This window comes from Chiloscyllium plagiosum, unplaced genomic scaffold (genome assembly GCF_037043375.1).
Source record: "Chiloscyllium plagiosum isolate Xiang-an unplaced genomic scaffold, Cpla_swu_hap1 HiC_scaffold_12, whole genome shotgun sequence".
NCBI lineage: Eukaryota > Metazoa > Chordata > Chondrichthyes > Orectolobiformes > Hemiscylliidae > Chiloscyllium > Chiloscyllium plagiosum.
In genome coordinates, this window is record NW_028270150.1 from 21,318,326 (window position 1) to 21,340,665 (window position 22,340).

Here is a 22,340-nt window from a genome sequence, read left to right on the forward strand (position 1 = left end):
GCAACGATCTAATGGCTGAAAAATGACAGATGGTGTTCAATCTGGGTGAATGTGAGGTATTGCGTTTTGGTGCAACAAACAGGAGTGGGGTTTACACATTAGTGGTAGGGCATTGAGTAGGTGTTATAGAACACAGGGACCTAGGGGTATAGGTACAGAATTCTTTAAAGTTTATGTCATAAGTAGATAGGTTGGTTAAAAAGGCATTTGGCATGCTTGCCTTCATTGCTCAGTCCTTTGAGTAAAGGAGTTGGGAAGGTACCGCAGGTCAAGCAGCAACCGAGGAGCAGGAGAATCAATGTTTCAGCCATAAGCCCTTCATCAGGAATGAGGCTTGTGGGCCGGGGAGGCTGAGAGATAAATAGGAGGGGGATGGAGATGGAGGGAAGGTAGCTGAAACTGTGGTAGGTAGATGAAGATGGGGCGGGAACATGATAGTCAGAAAGGAAGGTGGAGCAGATAGACGGGAAGGAAGATGGACAGGTCAGGAGGGTGGTGCCGAGTCGGAGGTTTGGGACTGGGATAAGGTGGGGGGAGGGGAAATGAGGAAACTGGTGAAATCCACATTGAGCGTGGGTGGTTGCAGGGTCCTAGGGCAAAAGATGAGGCGTTCTTCCTCCTGGCATTGGTTGGTTAGGGTTTGGCGAAGGAAGAGGCCCAAGACCTGCATGTCCTTGGTGGAGTAGGAGGGAGAATTAAAGTGTTTGGCCATGAGGCGGTAGGGTTGGTTGGTGCAAGTGTCCCAGAGATGTTCTCTGAAACGATCTGCAAATTGGCGTCCTGTCTCCCCGATGTAGAGGAAACCACATCGGGTGCAACAGATATAGTAGATGATGTATGTTGAAATACAGGTAAATTTCTGTTGGATGTGGAAGAAGGTAAGAGGGTGGTGTGGGCACCGGTTTTACACTTCTTGCGTAGGCAGGGGAAGGGGCCGGGAGTGGGGTGTGGTCTGGTTGGGGGGGGGGGGGGGCGGATCTGACAAGGGAGTTGCGGAGGGAATGGTCTCTCCGAAATGCAGATGGGGTGGGAGGGAAATGTATCCCTAGTGGCAGGGTCTGTTTGTAGGTGGCAGAAGTGGTGGAAGATGTTGCAATATATCCGGAGGTTGGTGGGCTGGAAGGGGAGAACCAGGAAGGATCTGTTCTTGTTGCGATTGTTGGGGTGGGGTTCAAGAGCGGAGGTGCAAGAAGTGGTGGAGATGTGCTGCAGGGAATCATCAACGACATTGGAGGAGAAATTGTGGACTTTGAAGAAGGAGGCAATCTGGGATATTCTGTGGTGGAATTGGTCGTCCTGGGAGCAGATGCAACAGAGGTGGAGAAATTGGGAAGAAATTATGACATTTTTGTAGAAGGCAGGGTGGGAGGAGGTGTAATCCAAGTTTGTGTGGGAGTCAGTGAGTTTGTAGTAGATGTCTGTGGTTAGTTGGTCGCTGAAGATAGAGATGGAGAGGTCCAGGAAGGGGAGGGAATTGCAACAAGGACAGAACCCCCTTGGTCCTCACTTTCCACCTCACCAACCTCTGGATACATTGCATCATCCTTCACCACTTCCGCCAACTACAAACAGACCCCACCACTGGGGATATATTTCCCTCCCCACCCCTCTCTGTTTCAGAGAGACCATTGCCTCCGCGACTCCCTTGTCAGACCCACACCCACCAGCACACACCACTCCCGGCCCCTTCCCCTACCAATGCAAGAAGTGCAAAACCTGTGCCCACACCTCCCCTATCATCTCCGTCCAAGGCCCCAAAGGATCTTTCCACATCTGACAGAAATTTACTTGTACTACCACATACATTATCTACTATATCCGTTGCACCCGATGTGGTCTCCTCTACATCGGAGAGACAGGATGCCAATTTGCGGATTATTTCAGAGAACATCTCTGGGACACTCACACCAACCAACCCCACCGCCCCGTGGCCGAACACTTTAACTCTCCCTCCCACTCCACCAAGGTCATTTAGGTCCTGGACCTCCTCCATCGCCAAATCCTAACCAACCAACGCCTGGAGGAAGCACACCTCATCTTCCACCTTGGGACCCTGCATCCACACAGGCTCGATGTGGATTTCACCAGTTTCCTCATTTCCTCTCCCCCCACCTTATCCCAGTCCCAAGACTCCAACTCAGCACCGCCCTCTCGATCTATCCGTCTTCCTTCCCACTAATCCACTCCACCTTCCTCTCTGACCTATCGTTTCCCCCTCCCCCACCTTCATCTGCCTAATAAATTCCCAGCTACCTTCCCCCATCCCCACCCCCCTCCCATTTATCCCTCAGCTGCCCCCCGACCCACAAGCCTCATTCCTGATGAAGGGCTCATGCCCGAAACGTCGATTCTCCTGCTCCTCAGAAGCTGCCTGAACTGGTATGCTTTTCTAGCACCACACTCGACTCTAATCTCCAGCACCTGCAGTCCTCACTTTCCCCTCTAGGAGTTGGGAAGTCATGTTGAGGTTATATAGGATATTAATGAGGCCTCTTCTGGAACATCTTGTGTGGTCACCCAGTTATAGGAAGAATATTATCAAGCTGGAGACGTTTCAGAAGAGATTTACCAGGCTGTTGCTGGGTATAGAAGGTTTGAATTATAAAGAAAGACTGGATAGTCTGGAACTGTTTTCACTGGAGGGTAGGAGGTTGAGAGGTGATCTGATAGAAGTTTATAAAGTAATGAGAGGTACAGATAGAGTTTATGTTAGTTGTCTTTTCCTTAGGATGGGGGATTGCAAGACTGGGGGCACGTTTTTAAGGTGAGAGAAGAATGATTTTAAAAAAGATATGAGGGGCAAATATTTTACACAGTGGTTCACATGTGGAATGAACTTCCTGAGAAAATGGTGGATGTGGGTACAATTATTTAAAAGACGTTTGGATAGATACATGAATAGGAAAAGTTTGGAGGAGTATGGGCCAGAAGGAAGCAGGTGGGACTAGTTTAATTTGGGATTGTGTCCGGCATGGACTGGTTGAACTGAGGAGTCAGTCTCTTGTGCTGCATGACTCTATAAAAGGCTCGACAGGCTGAATGGCTTCCTCCTATGTTACTAAACAGTTAACTTCCAGTTCAGTGGTTTTCTGATTAAAATTTTATCAACATGAAAAATTAACTCTCTTCAGATGCTGCCAGGCCTACTACTAGGTATTTCTAGCATTTCCTAATAGAGTATTATTTCACTAGACATAGTTCATTTTAAATCTGTTTCTCTTCATAAATATGCTTTTCCAGCTTTGGTAATATACTAGTAATGATGTACAATACTTTCTCTCTAAATATGTAATGTTTTAACATCTTTGTTGTGATGTGATGTTCACAACGCACCATAGTCTAATTATTGTTATGTTTAAATTTTATCATTATTTCTTTACTGTTTTCTCTCTTTTTATAAAATGCAAATGTTATTTAATCTTTGGTTTATCTACTTGCACTGTTGGTATCACTTTGCATCGCAAACCAGCTGTAAAGCCAACTGAGCAAATTGATCCCCATACCGTACTGTCTGAAGGTCCTGCATTCTCAATCTCATCACTCTCCTGGGGTGTCGTCACCTAAGTTAAATTCGCTACCAGTAATCTTCTCTTATGAGAACAGCCCTATGTTCCTGTGGTACAGTGGTGACTTTATTACATTGCATTTTCAGGAAATCATTTGTTTGAAACTTTAGGTTTCTGCTCATCAACAAGTTACATTTTCTTTTCAACCTACACTCCTTTTCCTTGTCCTGCCATAGTTTTGCATGTTCAGTTGCTTCTGTCATCTACCAACAGCCCCATTGGGGCAATTTGGTTCCTGCTGAGGTGACTAGGAGAAGGAAAATTCAATAAGTTAGAGAAGGGGTTGGCAGTATGACCTTGGATCAGAGTCACAACCTTCAGTGTGCATATTTTGGGCTTTGGGGACTGCCTTTCCTACCTGTGACCCAGTCATAACATAAGAACTAGGAGCAGGAGTAGGCCATCTGACCCTTCAAGCCTGCTGCACCAATCACTAAAATCATAGCTGATCTTTTTGTGGCCTCAGCTCCATTTATCCACCCTCTCACCACAACCCTTAATTCCTTCACTTTTCAAAACATTATCTATCTTCGTTTTAAAAACATTTACTGAGGAAGCCTCAACCGCTTCACTGGGCAGGGAATTGCATAGATTCATAACCCTCTGGATGAAGAAGTTCCTTCTTAATTCAGTCCTATACCTGTTCCCCCTAATTTTTAGGGTATACCTTTTTGTCCTAGTCTCACCTGCCAGTATAAACATCCTTTCTACTTCTGTCTTATCTACTCCCTTCATAATTTTATGTTTCTATAAGATCTCTCTTCATTCTTCTAAATTCCTCATAAGCCAACCCCCTCAACTCTGGAATCAACCTTGTGGACCTCCTTTGCACCCCTCTTAGTGCCAATAAGTCCTTTCTCAAGTAAGGAGACTAAAACTGCGTGCAGTATGCCAGGTGTGGCCTCACTAGCACCCTATACAGCTGCAACATAATCTCCCTGCTTTTAAACTCGATCCCTTTAGCAATGAAGGACAAAATTCCATTTGCCTTCTTAATTACATGTTGCACCTGCAGACCAACTTTCTGTGATTCATGCACAAGGACACCCAGGTCCCTCTGCATAGCAGAGTGCTGCAATTTTTTACTATTCAAGTAATAATCCTTTTTACTGTTATTCCAACTGAAATGCATGACTTCACATTTATGAACATTATACTCCATCTGTCAGACTTTTGCCCAGTCACTTAAACGATTCATGTGCCTTTACAGTCCTCTGTACATTTTGTTCAACCACTCATCTTAGTGTCATCCGCAAACTGACATATTGCATGTGGTCTCCAACTCCAAATCATCTATATAAATTGTAAATAACTGCTACCCAACACTGATTCCTGAGGCACACCACTAGTCACTGATTGCCAACCAGAATAGTACTCATTTATTCTCACTCTTTGCTTCCTGTTGTTTAACCAATCCTCTATTCATTGCTAATACATTGCCTGCAACACCTTGTATCTTTATCTTATGCAGCAGCCTTTTGTGCGGCACCTTGTCGAATACCTTTTGGAAATCTAGGTGCGCCAATTCTACTGGGTCCCTGTTCTCCACCGTGTTTGTAAGGTCTTCATAGAATTCCAGTAGATTAGTTAAGCATGATCTGCCCTTCATGAACCCATGCTGCGTCTGCCCAACGGGACAATTTCTATCTCGATGCCTTGTTGTGGGATTTTGTCACCAAAACGAAGGACCCGATACCCAGCATGAGCAAAACTAATGTAGTGTACAAAATCCCATGCAAGGACTGCACAAAACACTATATAGGACAAACAGGAAGACAGCTAACGATCCGCATCCACGAACATCAACTAGCCACGAAACGACATGACCAGCTATCACTAGTAGCCACACACGCAGACGACAAGCAACATGAATTTGACTGGGACAACACTACCATTATAGGGCAAGCCAAACAAAGAACAGCCAGGGAATTCCTAGAAGCATGGCACTCATCCACAAACTCCATCAACAAACACATAGACCTGGACCCAATATACCGGCCACTACAGCGGACAGCTGAAACTGACAACTGGAAGCGGCAAGGACAGGCCATTATAAATGCCGGAGGAAACACCACAGAAGCGCTTCACAGGAGGCTCCGAAGCACTGAGGATGTCACCTAGACAGGGGACGAAACGTTTGCAACAAAAACTTCCAGCTCGGCGAACAGAACCACAGCAACGAGCACCCGAGCTACAAATCTTCTCACAAACGTTATGTTAAAATACATTTATTGTATGAGGCACATTGAATCAACATGATAAATATTGAAATTCCTACTTGCAGTGACGCTTTCTGGAATTTCAACAAGGATGTTGCCAGGGTTGGAGGATTTGAGCTATAGGGAGAGGTTGAATAGGTTGGGGCTGTTTTCCCTGGAGCGTCAGAGGCTAAGGGGTGACCTTACAGAGGTTTATAAAATCATGAGTAGCATGGATAGGTTAAATAGACAAAGTCTTTTCCCTGGGGTCAGGGAGTCCAGAACTAGAGGGCATAGGCTTAGGGTGAGAGGGGAAAGATATAAAAGAGACCTAAGGGGCAACTTTTTCGCTCAAAGGTAATATGTGTATGGAATGAGCTGCCAGAGGAAATGGTGGAGGCTAATACAATTGCAATATTTAAAAGGAATCTGGAAGGGTATATGAATAGGAAGGGTTTGGAGGGATATGGGCCAGTTTCTGGTAGGTGGGACTAGATTGGGTTGGGATATCTAGCCGGCATGGATGAATTGGACCAAAAGGTCTGTTTCCATGCTGTACATCTCTGTGACTCTAATTGGTCCTAAAAGTAGAATGTTGTGTAAGTTTTTATTCTCAACAATGGTGTGCCATTAATGTTGTGAATCCTCTCCATGTTTCTTTTTGCCAATTTTTGAAGTTGATTTGGCTGAGACTGAATCTTTCCTAATATTATTAAAAAGCTCATTCTAATTTGCACAAAACCAATTTGCACATTCCCAAATGACCTGGTATCCTTGAACAATGTGGTTTACTGTTTTGATTCAAGCTGCCACTGTAAGGCACTATTCAGTCTAAAGGAGCAAGTATAATTTTGGATCTTCTGTCACAGCAGTGGGGATGATGAGAACCAATTCTGAGCTTGTTTTGTTTTCTTTTATTTGGGAAAAGAAATGATATCAGAAAATCTTTGTTTTGTCATCATCTGTAGTATTTGGTGAGAAGAACGTCCTGAGTGGAATGATCTGGTTGGAACATGGCCCCTGGAAAAAGCATCAAGTACTTGGAACTGGTACTGTCCTGTGAATGGGATGGTTGTGCCTTTGTTGGGAAGACGATGGAGGAGTTCTGCGACCACATAGCTGTGCACTTGAAAGAGTATGTCAATGAGTATGACAGCTTCGGAGATTTAGGTAAATATCCGTTGAGATCACTCTTGAGTCTAGTCCCAATTGTCTCTTTTGTTTTAATCTTTGCCCCTCACATCCTTTTCTGATTCCTGTTTCTATGTGGTTCCAGGGGCACTGGTGTCCTCTGATATCTCACTTAGTATAGAGGGAGAACTAGCTATTTGGATACAGAACTGGCTCGAAGGTAGAAGACAGAGGATGGTGGTGGAGGGTTGCTTTTCAAACCGGAGGCCTGTAAACAGCAGTGTGCCTCAAGGTTTGGTGCTGGGTTCACTACCTTTCGTCATTTATATAAATTATTTGGATGTGAACGTTGGAAGAATGGTTGGTAAATTTGCAGATGACACCAAAATTGGAGGTGTAGTGGACAGCGAAGAAGGTTACCTCAGATTACAATGGGATCTTGATCAGATGGGCCAATGGACTGAGGAATGGCAGATGGAGTTTAATTTAGATAAATGCAAGGTGTTGCCCTTTGGAAAGGCAAATTAAGGCAGGACTTATACACTGAATGGTAAAGTCCTGGGGAGTGTTGCTGAACAAAGAGACGTTGGAGTGCAGGTTCATAGTTTCTTGAAAGTGGAGTTGCAGGTAGATAGAATAGTGAAGAAGGCATTGGTAAGCTTGCCTTTATTGGTCAGTGCATTGAGTATAGGAGTTGGGTTGTACAGGACATTGGTTAGGCCATTTTTGGAATATTGCATGCAATTCTGGTCTCCTTCCTATTAGAAGGATATTGTGAAACTTGAAATGTTTCAGGAAAGATGTGTAAGGATGTTGGCAGGGTTGAAGGGTTTGAGCTTTGGGGAGAGGCTGAATAGATTGGGGCTATTTTCCCTGGAGTGTCGGAAGCTGAGGGGTGTGGTCATCCCTTATTGAGGTTTATGAAATGATGAGGGGCATGCAAAGGGTAAATAGACAAGGTCTTTTCCCCAGGGTGAGGGGAGCCCAAAATTATACAACATAGGTTTAAGTGAGAGGGGAAAGATTTAAAAGGGTCGTAAGGGGCAACGTTTTCATATAGAGGGTAGTGTGTGTATGGAATGAGCTGCCAAAGGAAGTGGTGGAGGTTGATACAATTACAACATTTAAAAGGCATCTGGATGGGTGTATGAATAAGAAGGGTTTAGAGGGATATGGGCCAAATGCTGGCAAGTGGGACTAGATTTATTTAGAGTTTCTTTATATGTGAACCTTTCCACTGAAGAGCATCAGAATATTTACTAAAATCATGAATGTGCATATTTACTGTGTACCGTTCCCCAATTTCAGTTACACTTAAATGTCTATGTTTTAATGCTATACGGAAGCATTCTCAAAATTTGCTCGTTTATTGACAATGTGACAGGAAATTCCCCTCTCTGCTACTTCCTACTTCAATCTTGGTGTTTCTCAGCCACTAGTAGACCATAGAGTCATAGAGATGTACAGCATGGAAACAGACCCTTTGGTCCCACCCGTCCATGCCGACCAGATATCCCAACCCAATCTAGTCCCACCTGCCAGCACCCTGCCTATATCCCTCCAAACCCTTCCTATTCATCTACCCATCCAAATGCCTCTTAAATGTTGCAATTGTACCAGCATCCACCACTTCCTCTGGCAGCTCATTCCATACACATAACACCCTCTGTGTGAAAAAGTTGCCCCTTCGGTCTTTTTTATATCTTTCCCCTCTCACCGTAAACCTATGCCCTCTAGTTCTGGACACCCCCACCTCAGGGAAAAGACTTTGTCTATTTATCCTATCCATGCCCCTCATAATTTTGTAAACCTCTATAAGGTCACCCCTCAGCCTCCAACGCTCCAGGGAAAACAGCCCCAGCCTGTTCAGCCTCTCCCTATATAGCTCAAACCCTCCAACCCTGGCAACGTCCTTGTAAATCTTTTCTGAACCCTTTCAAGTTTCACAACATCTTTCCACTTGGGTTCCAAGTTCCTTGTTAAGAGTTCCAATCCAATTACGCTTGCTGTAGAATGTTTTTGAAGCTGGGATGTGCATGGGTTAAGATTTTTGATTCAAAATAGCAAAATGCCAATAACTAACCTTTTGTTCGCAAGATGTGTGAGTCAGAGTTTCGTGAATTGCGGAGAAGAGACATTGGAGGGAAGACCTTCGTAGTGATAGTTGTCTGGTTAACTCCCTAAGTCTTTATTTTGGTGAAACAGTACCAGATACAGGTGAAGCTATGTAAAGATGTGCATGGAGAAAGTCTTAAATATCCAAACTGATGATTCTTATTTGAAGAGAAGCAGTCATTTTGTAATTCAAAAATTACTGTATATACTTGAGTAATAGTCAAATTTATTTGCTTGAGTTTTAATGTTAAATATTTGTGGTCAACTATTACATAGATGTGACTTTTGAGGGGCTGAAATTCATGCCCATCAAAATTCTTACCATATCATGAGCAGAATCCCAATTTATCTCTGAACAAATGAAGAAAACAAAACGAATTATGGTAATTCTGAAAACAGGAGTGGAACACAACAGCCAGTGAACTGGAAAGAGAGGGAGCAGAGCGGAACAACCGGCAGACGGGAAAGCTGGAGTGGGCCGTGATGGCTGGCACACTGACTCATTAACGCTGATCTGTTATCTGTGCAGAACTAGAGTCAACTTTAATATGAGATATATGGAAAATTCCAGGTTATTTGGCTAGAACTGGGGGGTCGACTTTTACGTGAGATTGATTATTAATCGAGTGTACACAGTAATTTGTCTGAAGCATTGTGAGAGTTCCAGTGGTGCATTCAGTCTTCTCCAAGTGAACTTATGGGAGGGTCCCTAAGCAGCAGTGCAGTTCCTATAGTTAGAAGAGCACCAAGGATAAGGACACCAAAACCAAACACTCATTATTCGCGGCATGGTGGCACAGTGGTTAGCACTGCTGCCTCACAGCGCCAGAGACCCAGGTTCAATTCCCGCCTCAGGTGACTCTCTGTGTGGAGTTTGCGTGTTCTTCCCGTGTCTGCGTGGGTTTCCTCCAGGTGCTCCGGTTTCCTCCCACAATCCAAAAACGTACAGGTTAGGTGAATTGGCCATGCAAATTGCCCGTAGTGTTAGGTGAAGGGGTAAATGTAGAGGAATGGGTCTGGGTGGGTTACGCTTCGGCGAGTCGGGGTGGATGTGTTGGGCCAAAGGGCCTGATTCCACACTGTAAGTAATCTAATCTAATAATAAAAGACGATTATGTCAAATAATGAATCCTTTGCTCTTACATTCTCCTTTCAGATGAGTACCAGTGCCTTTGGCGGGGCTGTGGCTTCCTGGCTGTAGAAGGCCCCAATGAACTGGTGGTGCACGTAAACTTCCACAGCTATCATGCTAAGCTGAAATATTTTGGCTTGGAGCTGCAGCGCCTACGTCCAGATCTTCCTGTGTGTTCTCTGGACAACCAGAACCAGAACTTGATTCCAGAGATTGCAGAGACCTTCACCTGTCAGTGGGAGCATTGCGATGTGAGTATCGATTTAGATTCTTAATATCTTATCAGGGTAGATATGGAAGGTTGTTTCCCCTTTTGGGAAAATCTAGAACCAGAGACACAATCTCAGAGTAACAGGTTGCCCAGTAAGGACAGAAATAAGGAGGAATTGATGGAATTCTTCTGTATGGAGGGCTGTGGAAGCTGTGTGTTTTAAGTGTATTCATGGCTAAGATAGGTGAGTTTTTAATTGGGAATTACTGTTCATGGGAAAAAGGCAAGAATGTAGAAGTAAGGGGTTATCTCCTCAACCATGAACTCATTGAATGGTGGTACAAACTCAAAGGGCCAAATAACTCACTTCTACTACTACTACTTATTATGCTCTTCAGTGTATGTGCTATCATTGGGTGGTTATTTTTAAAACAAATCAGTGATTGGGATGCATAAGAAATATCCCAGAAGTACAAAGTCTCAAAAGTGGCTAGATAATTTATTCCGCTTTTCTGCTACTACAGCTTGCTTTTAACCTCTGTGTGATTTTCATGAAGTTGCTGCATTTACACTTTTAAAACAAATTAAAATTACCATGGAACTTTAGGGTATAAAAACACAAGGACGTTTTAATCATGAAATTTGAGTGATGTCTGTATGTTTATATCCTGAGTGTCTTTAAGTTGGCATGGACAGGATGGTCCGAATGGCTCCCTTCTATCTATGTCATTTCTACGATTCTTTATCTTTTAATTTTTGATGCTCTCTTAATCAAATAATCCTTTCTCTCTCATTACTTCTCTTTCTGTACCTAATTTGCTGCTCAGTTCACCCTATTCTCCACTATCCTGTTTCCTCCTCTGTCTTTGCATCTCATTTATTAAGGAAGCAAACTTTTAGTCTTGTCATTTACCAAGGTCCTGTTGACCTTGACATAAACTTATCAACCTGCATTTCCACCATTTGACAATGGAAGCATTTTTTGAGCTAAGGAGTGAGAGAATCAAATCCCCATTCATGGAGCACACACCAAGATGCCCTGTCCCTACAAAGTCTGATAACAGAATCTGAGAAATATCTTTTGTTCTTCCTTTTCTAATCAAGAGGCATTGGCCATTTCTTAGTGGGATTCTACAGCTAATTGTCACCCACGGGTGTCTTGCTTAGACAGTGCTGGCAGGCTATAGTCCAAACAGGGCAACATTTCAGAACCTGATCATTTCATCGCTTCACGCTGTTTATTTTCCAGAGTATATCATTTAAAAATCATTATACTTGAACCCTGACTTTTTTTTATTCATTCATGGAACGTGGACACCAGCAGCCCAGGAAAGTTCAAATGTAGTACCTTGACTACCATCTAGTGTGAGTGTTGGCCTTTTACATGTCTTGGTGCGTCCAAAACTGAGAGGAGTTTTGGTTATCAGTTAAAGCAACAAGGAAGCTGTCAGATTGACATAACAATCCAACTGGCGCACTGCTGTCATCCTAATGGTAAGGAAACCTGCCATTATACGACATAGAACTTGGAGATATGCTATTTGGCCTCTTGAGCCTGTTTAACTATTCGATAAATCCTAGCTGAAAGAGTTGTGGTCTCAACTCTACTTTCCTGTCTTCTTCCCATGCTTATCATTACCTGATCTGACCAAGACATGACATCAATCCCACACAAATATTTTAAACTCTTAAGAGTCCGCTGGAAATGGCCCAGCAAGCAACTTAGTTGCAACAAATTTGGAACAACCGGGTCTGGGTAATAAATGCTGACTACCCAAGAATGAAAGGTTTTTAGTTTAGTCAACCAAATTTATAGATATTAACCAGTGATTCACTGTGAACATTAGCTAGAGACAGAAACATACTTTACTATTGGCAATCACTGATCCACAAAACTACCTTGCAAGCATTACTATCTTTTGGACAGAAGATGCGAGTAATCTTGGTGAAAGGGTGTTGAAGAAGATTTTAGACTTTCAGACTTTTATTAGTTTTCAGACTTTATTGTCACATGTACTCACTCAAGTACAGGAGTACAGTGAAAAGTAAATAATTTTGCCATACATGGCGCCATCTTATGTACCAAAGTACCTAGGAACAAAAAAAGTGCCTTGTTTACGCTGTTTATTTTCCATGTTTCAAATTCCATAGTTCAAATGTACTCTGTCAATTGTCTTAACCTTATTTGGAATTTCTACAATGTGAAATATTTGTGAAGTCGAGGTGTTGATATTTGATGACCATATGTGTATTCAAACCTTCAAATGCAACACCTGATGGCGTAACCCTTGTTATTTTTTAAACCCCTACTTGAAATACTTTAGTTGTGTATTATAGAGCCATAGACATGTACAGCATTAATTTACTTTTTGTTTCTAGAGTACATTTGACAATCCAGAATGGTTTTACCGGCATGTGGACATGCATGGACAGTGCACAGATAAAGAAACTCTTCCTAACAAAAATGAAACCATTTCATGCTGCTGGAAAGGTAACTGGGTGACGCAGGTAGTTGCAGCAAGTTAGAAAGTTTGCATTTTAATTCTGGGTTCAAATGTCTTCTTAACCTCAATTTTATTCATTTACAATTGAAATCATGTTTGTTTAAATTTTTTTTAGACATCAAAGGTAGAAATTCCAGATTTCTTACTAAGAACAGAAAATACTGATGATAATCAAGGGGGCTGGCTGTGGAGAGAGAAAAGGTTTAATGAGATGCTGCTAGACCTGCAATGCATTCCATTTTTATTTCTCGTTCCTAGCATCTGCAGTATTTTACTATTACTTTTATTTTTAGTATTGTTGGACCAAAACTTACTTGCGGCCTAACAGACCTTATTTCCCAGTTCTGTACTGATGCACCTCTTATCCAGAAGCGATGAGGTATGCATCACAGAATCTGTGGAATGATGGCTTTCCCCTCCTCCTCCTAGCAGCACCCCCAAAGTGGAATGCCCCTGAGTCTCACTGACCACATTCCCAAGGCATTGTTTCGTGGCAGGCAAATTCTGTCTGCTGTAATTTCCTCCCTCTGACTCCATGAAGTTGGTTAAAAATCACACAACACCAAGATTGTAGTCCATCAGGTTTATTTGGAAGTACTAGCTTTCAGAGCGCTGCTTCTTCGTCAGGTAGCTCGTGGGGCAGGATCATAAGACACAGAATTTATAGCACAAGATCATAGTGTCATGCAACTGATACAATATATTGAACTTGGTTGTAGCACTTGAGATTAAAGGGCTGGCTCGAAGGTGGAAGACAGAGCGTGGTGGTGGAAGGCTGGTTTTCAGACTGGAGGCCTGTGACCAGTGGTGTGCCACAAGGATCAGTGCTGGGTCCACTACTTTTCATCATTTGTATAAATGATTTGGATTTGAGCATAACAGGTATAGTTAATAAGTTTGCAGATGACATCAAAATTGGAGGTGTGGTGGACAGCGAAGAGAGTTATCTCAGGTTACAATGGAATAGGCCAATGGGCTGAGGAGTGGCAGGTGGAGTTTAATTTAGATAAATGCAAGGTGCTGCATTTTGGGAAAGCAAATCTTAGCAGGACTTACACACTTAATAGTAAGGTCCTAAGGAGTGTTGCTGAACAAAGAGACCTTGGAGTGCAGGTTCATAGCTCCTTGAAAGTAGAGTCGCAGGTAGGTAGAATAGTGAAGAAGTCATTTGGTATGCTTTCCTTTATTGGTCAGAGCATTGAGTAGAGGAGTTGGGAGGTTATGTTGCAATTCCAATCTCCTTCCTATCGGAAAGATGTTGTGAAACTTGAAATGGCTCAGAAAAGGTTAACAAGGATGTTGCCATGGTTGGAGGATTTGAGCTATAGGGAGAGGTTGAATAGGCTGGGGCTGTTTTCCCTGGAGCGTTGGGGGCTGAGGGGTGACCTTATGGAGATTTATAAAATTATGAGGAGCATGGATAGGATAGATAGACAAAGTCTTTTCCCTGTGGTGGAGGAGTCCAGAACTAAAGGGTATGGGTTTAGGGTGAGAGGGGAAAGATATAAAAGACTCATAAGGGGCAACCTTTTCACACAAGGTGGTTCGTGTATGGAATGAGCTGCCAGAGGAAGTGGTGGAGGCTAGTACAATTGCAACATTAAAAAAGGCATCTGACTGGGTATATGAATAGGAAGGGTTTGGATGGATATAGGCCAGGTGCTGGCAGGTGGGAGTAAATTGGGTTGGAATATCTGGTTGGCATGGACGGGTTGGACTGAAGGGTCTGTTTCCGTGCTGTAGATCTCTATGAGTCTATGACTGCGACTGTTGTTTTAAATTGCTCACTTAAACAATATGATGATCAGAGGATTCGCTAGGGTAGGCAGTGAGTGTCTTTTTCCTAGGATGATTACTTCAGCGTGTAAGAGGGGGCATAACTACAAACTGAGGGGTGATAAATTTAAGAGAGATGTCAAAGGCAGGTTCTTTACGCAGAGTGGTAAGGGCGTGGAATGCACTACCTGCTAATGTAGTCAACTCAGCCACATTAGGGAGATTTAAACAATCCTTAGATAAGCACATGGATGACTTTGGGATAGTGTAGGGGGACGAGCTGAGAATAGTTCACAGGTCGGCGCAACATCGAGGGCCGAAGGGCCTGTTCTGCGGTGTATTGTTCTATGTTCTGGTGAAAGTTCATGTGAGACTCATTCCTAACAATAGCTGAGAACTTTTCTTAACATCCCTCCAATATTTATCATACTGCTGATGCCTTCTAAAACAAATCTGATCATTATCTTGGTGCTGTTTCTGGGATCTTGTTATGCACCAATTGCCTGCCACATTTCTAACAATAGTGTCTGTACTTCAGAAGTACATTGTGAGTTATAAAGTGCTTTGGGGTGTAATGTTTGAGACAAATGTTTCTTTCTTTCAGTCCGAAAAGATGTTTTCAAATTTAAAGAAAAATGCTTACCACAACTCAAATATAGCATTCCCTGCTACGAAGCTGAAGTGTCAGCTTATAATTAGAAGGTCATGCAGTTCGATCTTTTGAGGCAAGGGCACAACTAATTGACTAAACTGATAGCAAGAAGAAGATTTTGTCAAAGATTCTGTCCAATGCTTCAGTTTTCATAGAATACACCAGCAGCATATCAGAACTTCAAAAAAGTCAGGACCAGAGGTGACTGTAGTAGCCGTCACTCAGGAAGAAGTTCTGGAGAAGCTGAAAGGCCTTAAAGGACTACACCCCAGCGTTTTGAAAGGAGATAGCTGAGGAGATTGTAGAGGCATTGGTGGTGATCTTTCAGGAATCACTGGAATCAGGCAAGGTACCAGAGGACTGGAAAATGGCTAATGTAACATCTTTGTTTAAGAAGGGAGGGAGCCAGAAGACAGGACATATTAGGCTAATTAGCCTGACCTTGATCATTGGTAAGATTTTAGAGTCCATTATTAAGGATGAGATTGCCAAGTGCTTGAAAGTACATAGTAAAATAGGGCAGAGTTAGCACAGCTTCATCAAGGGGGTTCATACCTGACAAGTCTATTAGAATTCTTTTGAGGCGATAACGAGCCAGTTAGACAAAAGAGAGCCAGTGGATGTGATCTATTTATATTTCCAAAAGGCATTTAACATTGTTTCACACAGGAGGCTGCTAAATAAGATCAGAACCCATGGCGTTAAGTGCATGGATAGAGGATTAACTTACTGGCAAAAGGTAGACAATAGAGATAAAGTGGTCTTTTGCACATTGGCAGCCAGTGCCTAGTGGAGGTCTGCAGGGGTCAGTGTTGGCACCACAACTATTCACATCATATATTAAGGGTCTGGATAAAGGAACTCAGGGCATTGTTGCTAAGTTTTCAGATGACACAAACATATGTGGAGGGTCAGCAGGGAGTCGGTAGAAGGTCTTCAACATCCCAGGTGAGTGGGCAAAGAAGTGGTAGATGGAATACATTGTGGCAAAGTGTGAGGTTATGCACTTGGATAGGAAGAATTGAAGTGTAGCCTTTTTTGTAAACATGAAAGGCTTCAGGAATCTGAAGTATAAAGGGACTTAGGAGCCATAGTTCAGGATTCTCTTAAGGTTAGCATGCAGGTTCAGTTGGTGGTTAGGTAGTCAAATGCAATGTTAGCATTCATTTCAAGAGTGTTAGAATACAAGAGCAGAGATACACTAGTGAAGCTGTATAACGCTCTGATCAGACCGTGGGCGGCACAGTGGTTAGCACTGCTGCCTCGCAGCGCCAGAGACCCGGGTTCAATTCCCGCCTCAGGCGACTGACTGTTTGGAGTTTGCACATTCTCCCCGTGTCTGCGTGGGTTTCCTCCGGGTCCTCCGGTTTCCTCCCACAGTCCAAAGATGTGCAGGTCAGGTGAATTGGCCATGTTAAATTGTCCGTAGTGTTAGGTAAGGGGTAAATGTAGGGGTATGGGTGGTTTGCGCTTCGGCGGGTCGGTGTGGACTTGTTGGGCCGAAGGGCCTGTTTCCACACTGTAAAGTAATCTAAACTAATCTAATCAGACTGCATTTGGAATGTTGAAAGCAGTTTTGGACCCTGTGTCTAAGGAAGGATATGTTGGCGTTGGAGAGGGACCAGAGGAGGTTTACAAGAATGATCTTGTGTATGAAGGGCTTGACAAAGGAGCAGCAACTGAGGACTCTGGGCACTTAAAAGAATGAGAGGGTATTTGATTGAAACTTACAACATACTGAGAGGTCTGGATGTTGAGAAGATGTTACCACGAGAAAGAGAGACTAGGACTCGAGGGCACAACCTCAGAAGACCCTTTAGATCTGAGATGAGGCAGAATGTTTTCAGACAGAAGGTAATTAGTCTGTGAAACTTATTGCCACAGAAGGTTGTGGAGGCCAAGTCATTGATTAGATTTAAGACAGGTAGCTTCTTGATTGGTTATAAGATCAAGGGTTACAGGGAAGGCATGTGAATAGGGTTGAGAAATACCCACATGAACCCTATTCATGCATGATCGAAAGATAGAGCAGAATCAATGGGCTGAATGGCCTACTTCTTCACCCATAACCTACGGTCTTATGGATAGCCGGTTTGCAACTTGATTTGTGGGAAATATTTTTGCTTTCCCTCTCCCAATGTATCCCTTCAGAGTGTTTTAATTCTAATGAAATGGCCATTGAATGATTGGCATAGGCACAAAGGGCTGAATGCAAATCCCCACCACCAGCACAAATCTCTCCTGTAAGATAGTAGGAAAATATGTACATTTCCAGACATTTTTAAACTTGTTTTTCACATTTTATTCATGCTCCAGGTTGTGGTGCTACATTTAAAATCAAGTTTAAACTTCGTGAGCACCTGAGGAGTCACACACAGGAGAAGGTTGTCTCCTGCCCCAACTGTGGAGGAATGTTTTCCAACAACACCAAGTTCTATGATCATGTTCGCCGGCAGACCTCGAACGAACGTATGTGGTTCTTACAACTGAATAGTTAATTTCTAAAACAAATTAACTTTAGGGTTTTGCTTTAGGAAGTTGTACCAAACTTGCTGGTCACTATTTAGTTCATGTGTGTGTAACCATGGATGTATTGAGGATGGGAACTAGCAGAGGATGTTTCAGTGGTTGAATATCTCTCTGCCGTCAGTAATTTCACAGGTGAAGAATACCCACATGGCTTGGAAGCCACAAAATCTTCTATTTATTTCTGCCTGAGGACTGAGGAGTGGCAGATGGAGTTTAATTCAGATAAATAAATACGAGGTGCTGCATTTTGGGAAAGCAAATCTGAGGGAGTTTTGCTGAACATAGAGACCATGGAATACAGGTTCATAGCTCCTTGAAAGTGGAGTCACAGGTAGATAGGATTGTGAGCGTCGGACGCTGATGGGTGATGTTATAGAGGTTTATAAAATTATAAGGGGTATGGATAGGATAAATAGACAAAGTCTTATCCCTGGGGTGGGGGAGTCTAGAACCAGAGGGCATAGGTTTAGGGTGAGAGGGGAAAGATAGATATAAAAGAGATCGCAGGGGCAACTTTTTCACGCAGAGGGCAGTACGTGTATGGAATGAGCTGCCAGAGGAAGTAGTGGAGGGTGGTACAGTTGCAACATTTAAAAGGAATCTGGATGGGTATATGAATAGGAAGGGTTTGGAGGGATATGGGCTGGGTACTGGCAGGTGGGACTAGATTGGGTTGGGATATCTGGTCAGCATAGACGAGTAGGACCGAAGGGTCTGTTTCGTGCTGTACATCTCTATGACTCTATTTCGCCAAATGGAGTAAGCTGGGCCTCTATATCGCCTCTTTCCTGAAGGCATAACTTAGCTGAAATTTGAAGAAACGATAATGCAGTTTCTGATTTTTTTTAATGCACCCTAGTAATGAAGCAGATAATCCTCACATATATGATGCTCTGTCTGTTTCATGTGCTGCTAGGTTTGTTGAGAACCTGAGTTTTTTTGTTTCTCGTGTATTATGGAAAGAAAGACTGACTTTGATTTCTATAGGGAGCCAGTGAGGTTTGCACATGCTGGAGATCAGAGTTGACAGTGTGTTGCTGGTAAAGCACAGCAGGTCAGGCAGCATCCTAGGAGCAGGAAAATTGATGCTTTGGGCTGGAGCCCTTCATCAGGATGCAGGGCTCCGGCTCAAAGTGTTAATTTCCCTGCTCCTCGGATGCTGCCTGACCTGCTGTGCTTTTCCAGCCACACACTGTCAACTTTGATTTCTATAACTCCTTTCTTGTTGATTAGATTCCCTTTGGCCCAACAAATCCACACCGACCCTCCAAAGAGTAACCCACCATTTCTCTCTGACTAATGAGCGATTTAGCATGGCCAATTCACCTGTTCTACACATCTTTGGACTGTGAGAAGAAACCAGAGCACACCCATGCAGACACAAGGAGAATGTGCAAACTCCAAACAGACAGTTACCCCAGGCTGGAATCGAACCTAGGACCCTAGTGATGTGAGGCAGCAGTGCTAACCACTGAGCCACCATGCTGCCCACAAAGTTGTTACTTTGTATTAAATAAATCAGAGAGTTTTTGTAAGTGAACTCTTGTGAACCATGTCTCTTGTGAACCGATGGAAGCATTCAGAAAAAAATCAAGGTCAAGAAGAAACCTTCAAATCAGGAAGAAGTAAACCAACAGATCTGGTTTACAAACAGCCTAGGAAGCTGTTTTCCCATTTTTGCACTCTGCCCATATGCATTTTTCCTCCTATTTGAGTGTAAAAGTGTATTTATGTGGGGTTTAGAGTTTAATTTGTAGAGTAACTAGTTATAATTGTTTGTTCACAGAGCATACCAAGTGCTTTACAGCTGATGAGGTACTTTTGAAGTACGGGGTTTATGGCTCAATTGGTTAGACAGTTGGTCTGCAATGCAGACTAATGCCAACAGAGTTCAATTCCTGCACCAGCTGAGGTTGTCATGCAGGGCTTTCACCTTTCCCTTGTCTGAGGCATGAGAATTCTTCAGTTAAACTGAGAAAAGTTGTTTTGTCTCTGATGAGAGAACAGCCCTGTGGTCCTGTAGGACCTTTTCATTTTTGAGGTGTTGCCACCATTGTAATGAGTGAAGGTAAAAGATTCCACAGCATTGATACAAAGAAGAGAAGGGGAATTCTCACTTAAACTAAAACAAAAACCTGCTTGTTATTTCATTGCTGGGTGTAAGACCGCTTTGTGCCCATTTTGTATTTCCTGCATTATAATCGATGTATAACAGAAAGAAAGACTTGCATTCATGTAGTACCTTTCCCATAATGAAGATGTTCTGAAACACTTTATAACCAATTAAGTAATTTTGCATTCAGTGCTGTAACATTGGTTGAAGAATAAATATTGGCCAAAACTAATTGGGATAACTCCCTAACCAAAAGAAAACTCTGGAGGCTGGAAATCTAAATTAAAACAGAAATTGCTGAAGAAACTCAGCATATCTGGCAGCATCAGTGGAGGGAAAGCAGAGTCAATGTTTCAGGTTCAATAGCCCTTTTTCAGAACTGATTGTAGCTAGGAAAAGATAGTATATATGCTAAAGAAGGGAGGGATAGGGGGAAAGAGTGTAAACAATAGGTGGAGGTGAAATCCAGAGAGACAAAGACAAAGGAATGGATAATTGTGAGCCAAGGACAAAGAGGACTAATGGAGATCATTAGTGGATGAAAATGGTTTGGCTGTAATAAAAGCAGCCCATGTGATGAGAAGGCCTGGGGTATGGGGGTGGGTAAAGGACATGGAAGCCTGTTGAGGATTTTAGGAAGAAGGTAGAAGCGGGCTGTACGGGGTTGGGGGATTGTGAGCTTGGAGGCTGTGTGGGGTAAATTACCAGATGGATCAAATTCTGTCACAGAGAGGAGCAGAACTTCTTCAAGGTGGGCATACCTGGAAGAGATGTTGCAGTGAGTTAAACACTAAACGAAAAACAAAGAACTGCAGATGCTGAAAATCTAAAACAAAAATAGAAATTACTGGAGAAATTCACCAGGATCACAGGACCCATAGCGTCGACTGTGCTTTCTCTCCACAGATGCTGCCAGACCTGTTGAGTTTCTCCTGCAATTTCTGTTTTTTTTAATGTGGGGTAACTCCCTCTCTCCTTCAAGTAAGTGTGTTGTGATCTTTCATGTACACCTGAGAAGCCTTTATTTCATGTCTCATTAATAGAAAGCACTTGCAAAACTATAGCACTTCCTTAGTACTACGCCAGTCCAGATGTTTGTGCTCAAGACTGTGCAGTGGGAGTTGGAGTGATGAAGTTGGTGTTCTATAACCATTGTAATTGATACAGGCTTACACATTAAATATACTCTGATGATGATAAGCATTAATGCTGATGTGGAAAATGACCAAGTCTTTTCAAAATCATGACTCAGGTCTTTAAGCAAGGATTTAAAACAATCCTTGTCATTCAAACAATCCAATCATACTATCATTTAATACTTACAGAAACCTTTGACCCTGTACCTTCCCTGTTACCCTAGTCACAAAGACTATTTCTTTGCAGCCTTATGTCTTTGGCATTGCATAGAAATGGGGCATTCAGTCTAACTAGTCCAAGCTAGTGACTGTGGTTTGCTTGAAACTCATACCCACTCCATTTCCTCTTACTCTATCAGCCTGTGGGCAGGTGCCTTAATTTTTCCTTGTTGGCATATTGCTGAAATTTCAAATCCTGAAACCTTCATATAGTTCCTACTGCTTATGGTCTAAATGCATTAGGATCAGTTCTTTGCACTCCTGCACTACAAAATATGTTTCATTGGGAATACACTTCTATTGAATACCTGGAATACACATTTACAGCAGTAGAAGGCAGTCTGTTCCATAGGAAACTGCAATATGTATAAAACGTAATCAAAGTATATCTAAACTTATAAAGTACAGTCCCCTGCTCACAACCTGTTCTGGTTTTGCACAAAATGAATTTTCCAAGTTATTCTGACTTTTGATTTATAAATGTTGATTACGCTGAACAGTACTTCACGGTCTGCCTCTTTTCGCTGGGGGCTGAATTTGATTCACAAATTTATTACTTTAATGCCTGTTACTGTCATTATTGCTTTTTATGTCATATGGGGACAATCTCCAACAGGAAAGCAGATATTATTGTCTCTTGACATTCAAGGGCTTCACCATTGCTGAATCCCATACTATCCCAGGAAGGGTTACCAATGACCAGAAACTCAACTGTGAACTGGACCAGCCATACAAATACGGTCATTGTAAGTGCAGATCAGAGGTCGATAATTCTAAAGTATGTAACTCTCCCTGTCCACCTTCTGAAAGGCACAAGTCTCATAGGTGATTACAACACGGAAGTAGATCATTTGACCCACAATATCTGCAGCAGTCAACAAATATCTGACTAACACTGTTTTGCAACTCTTGGCTCGTAGCCCTGGAGGCTGTGGCAAAGCATGTGAATACTTAAATACTATTTAAGTGTTACAAATTTTCCTGACTCAGCCATCCTTTCAAACAGTGAGTTCCAGACTTCCACCACCCTCTGGGTAAAAATCATTCTCGTCAATTCT

General features: G+C 42.8%; 1 protein-coding gene across 1 annotated transcript in view; it reads left to right on the top strand.

Moving 5' to 3' along the window:
- The window catches only part of LOC122555403 (histone H4 transcription factor), a 54,282-nt gene that overhangs the window by 2,783 nt on the left and 29,159 nt on the right, over positions 1-22,340 (top strand). Inside the window, exons 2-5 of the mRNA XM_043701377.2 lie at positions 6,733-6,934; positions 10,167-10,393; positions 12,733-12,844; positions 17,602-17,754. Coding sequence (XP_043557312.1) covers positions 6,778-6,934; positions 10,167-10,393; positions 12,733-12,844; positions 17,602-17,754 — 649 coding nt within the window. The 5' untranslated portion in view covers positions 6,733-6,777. The remainder of the gene's footprint in view (positions 1-6,732; positions 6,935-10,166; positions 10,394-12,732; positions 12,845-17,601; positions 17,755-22,340) is intronic.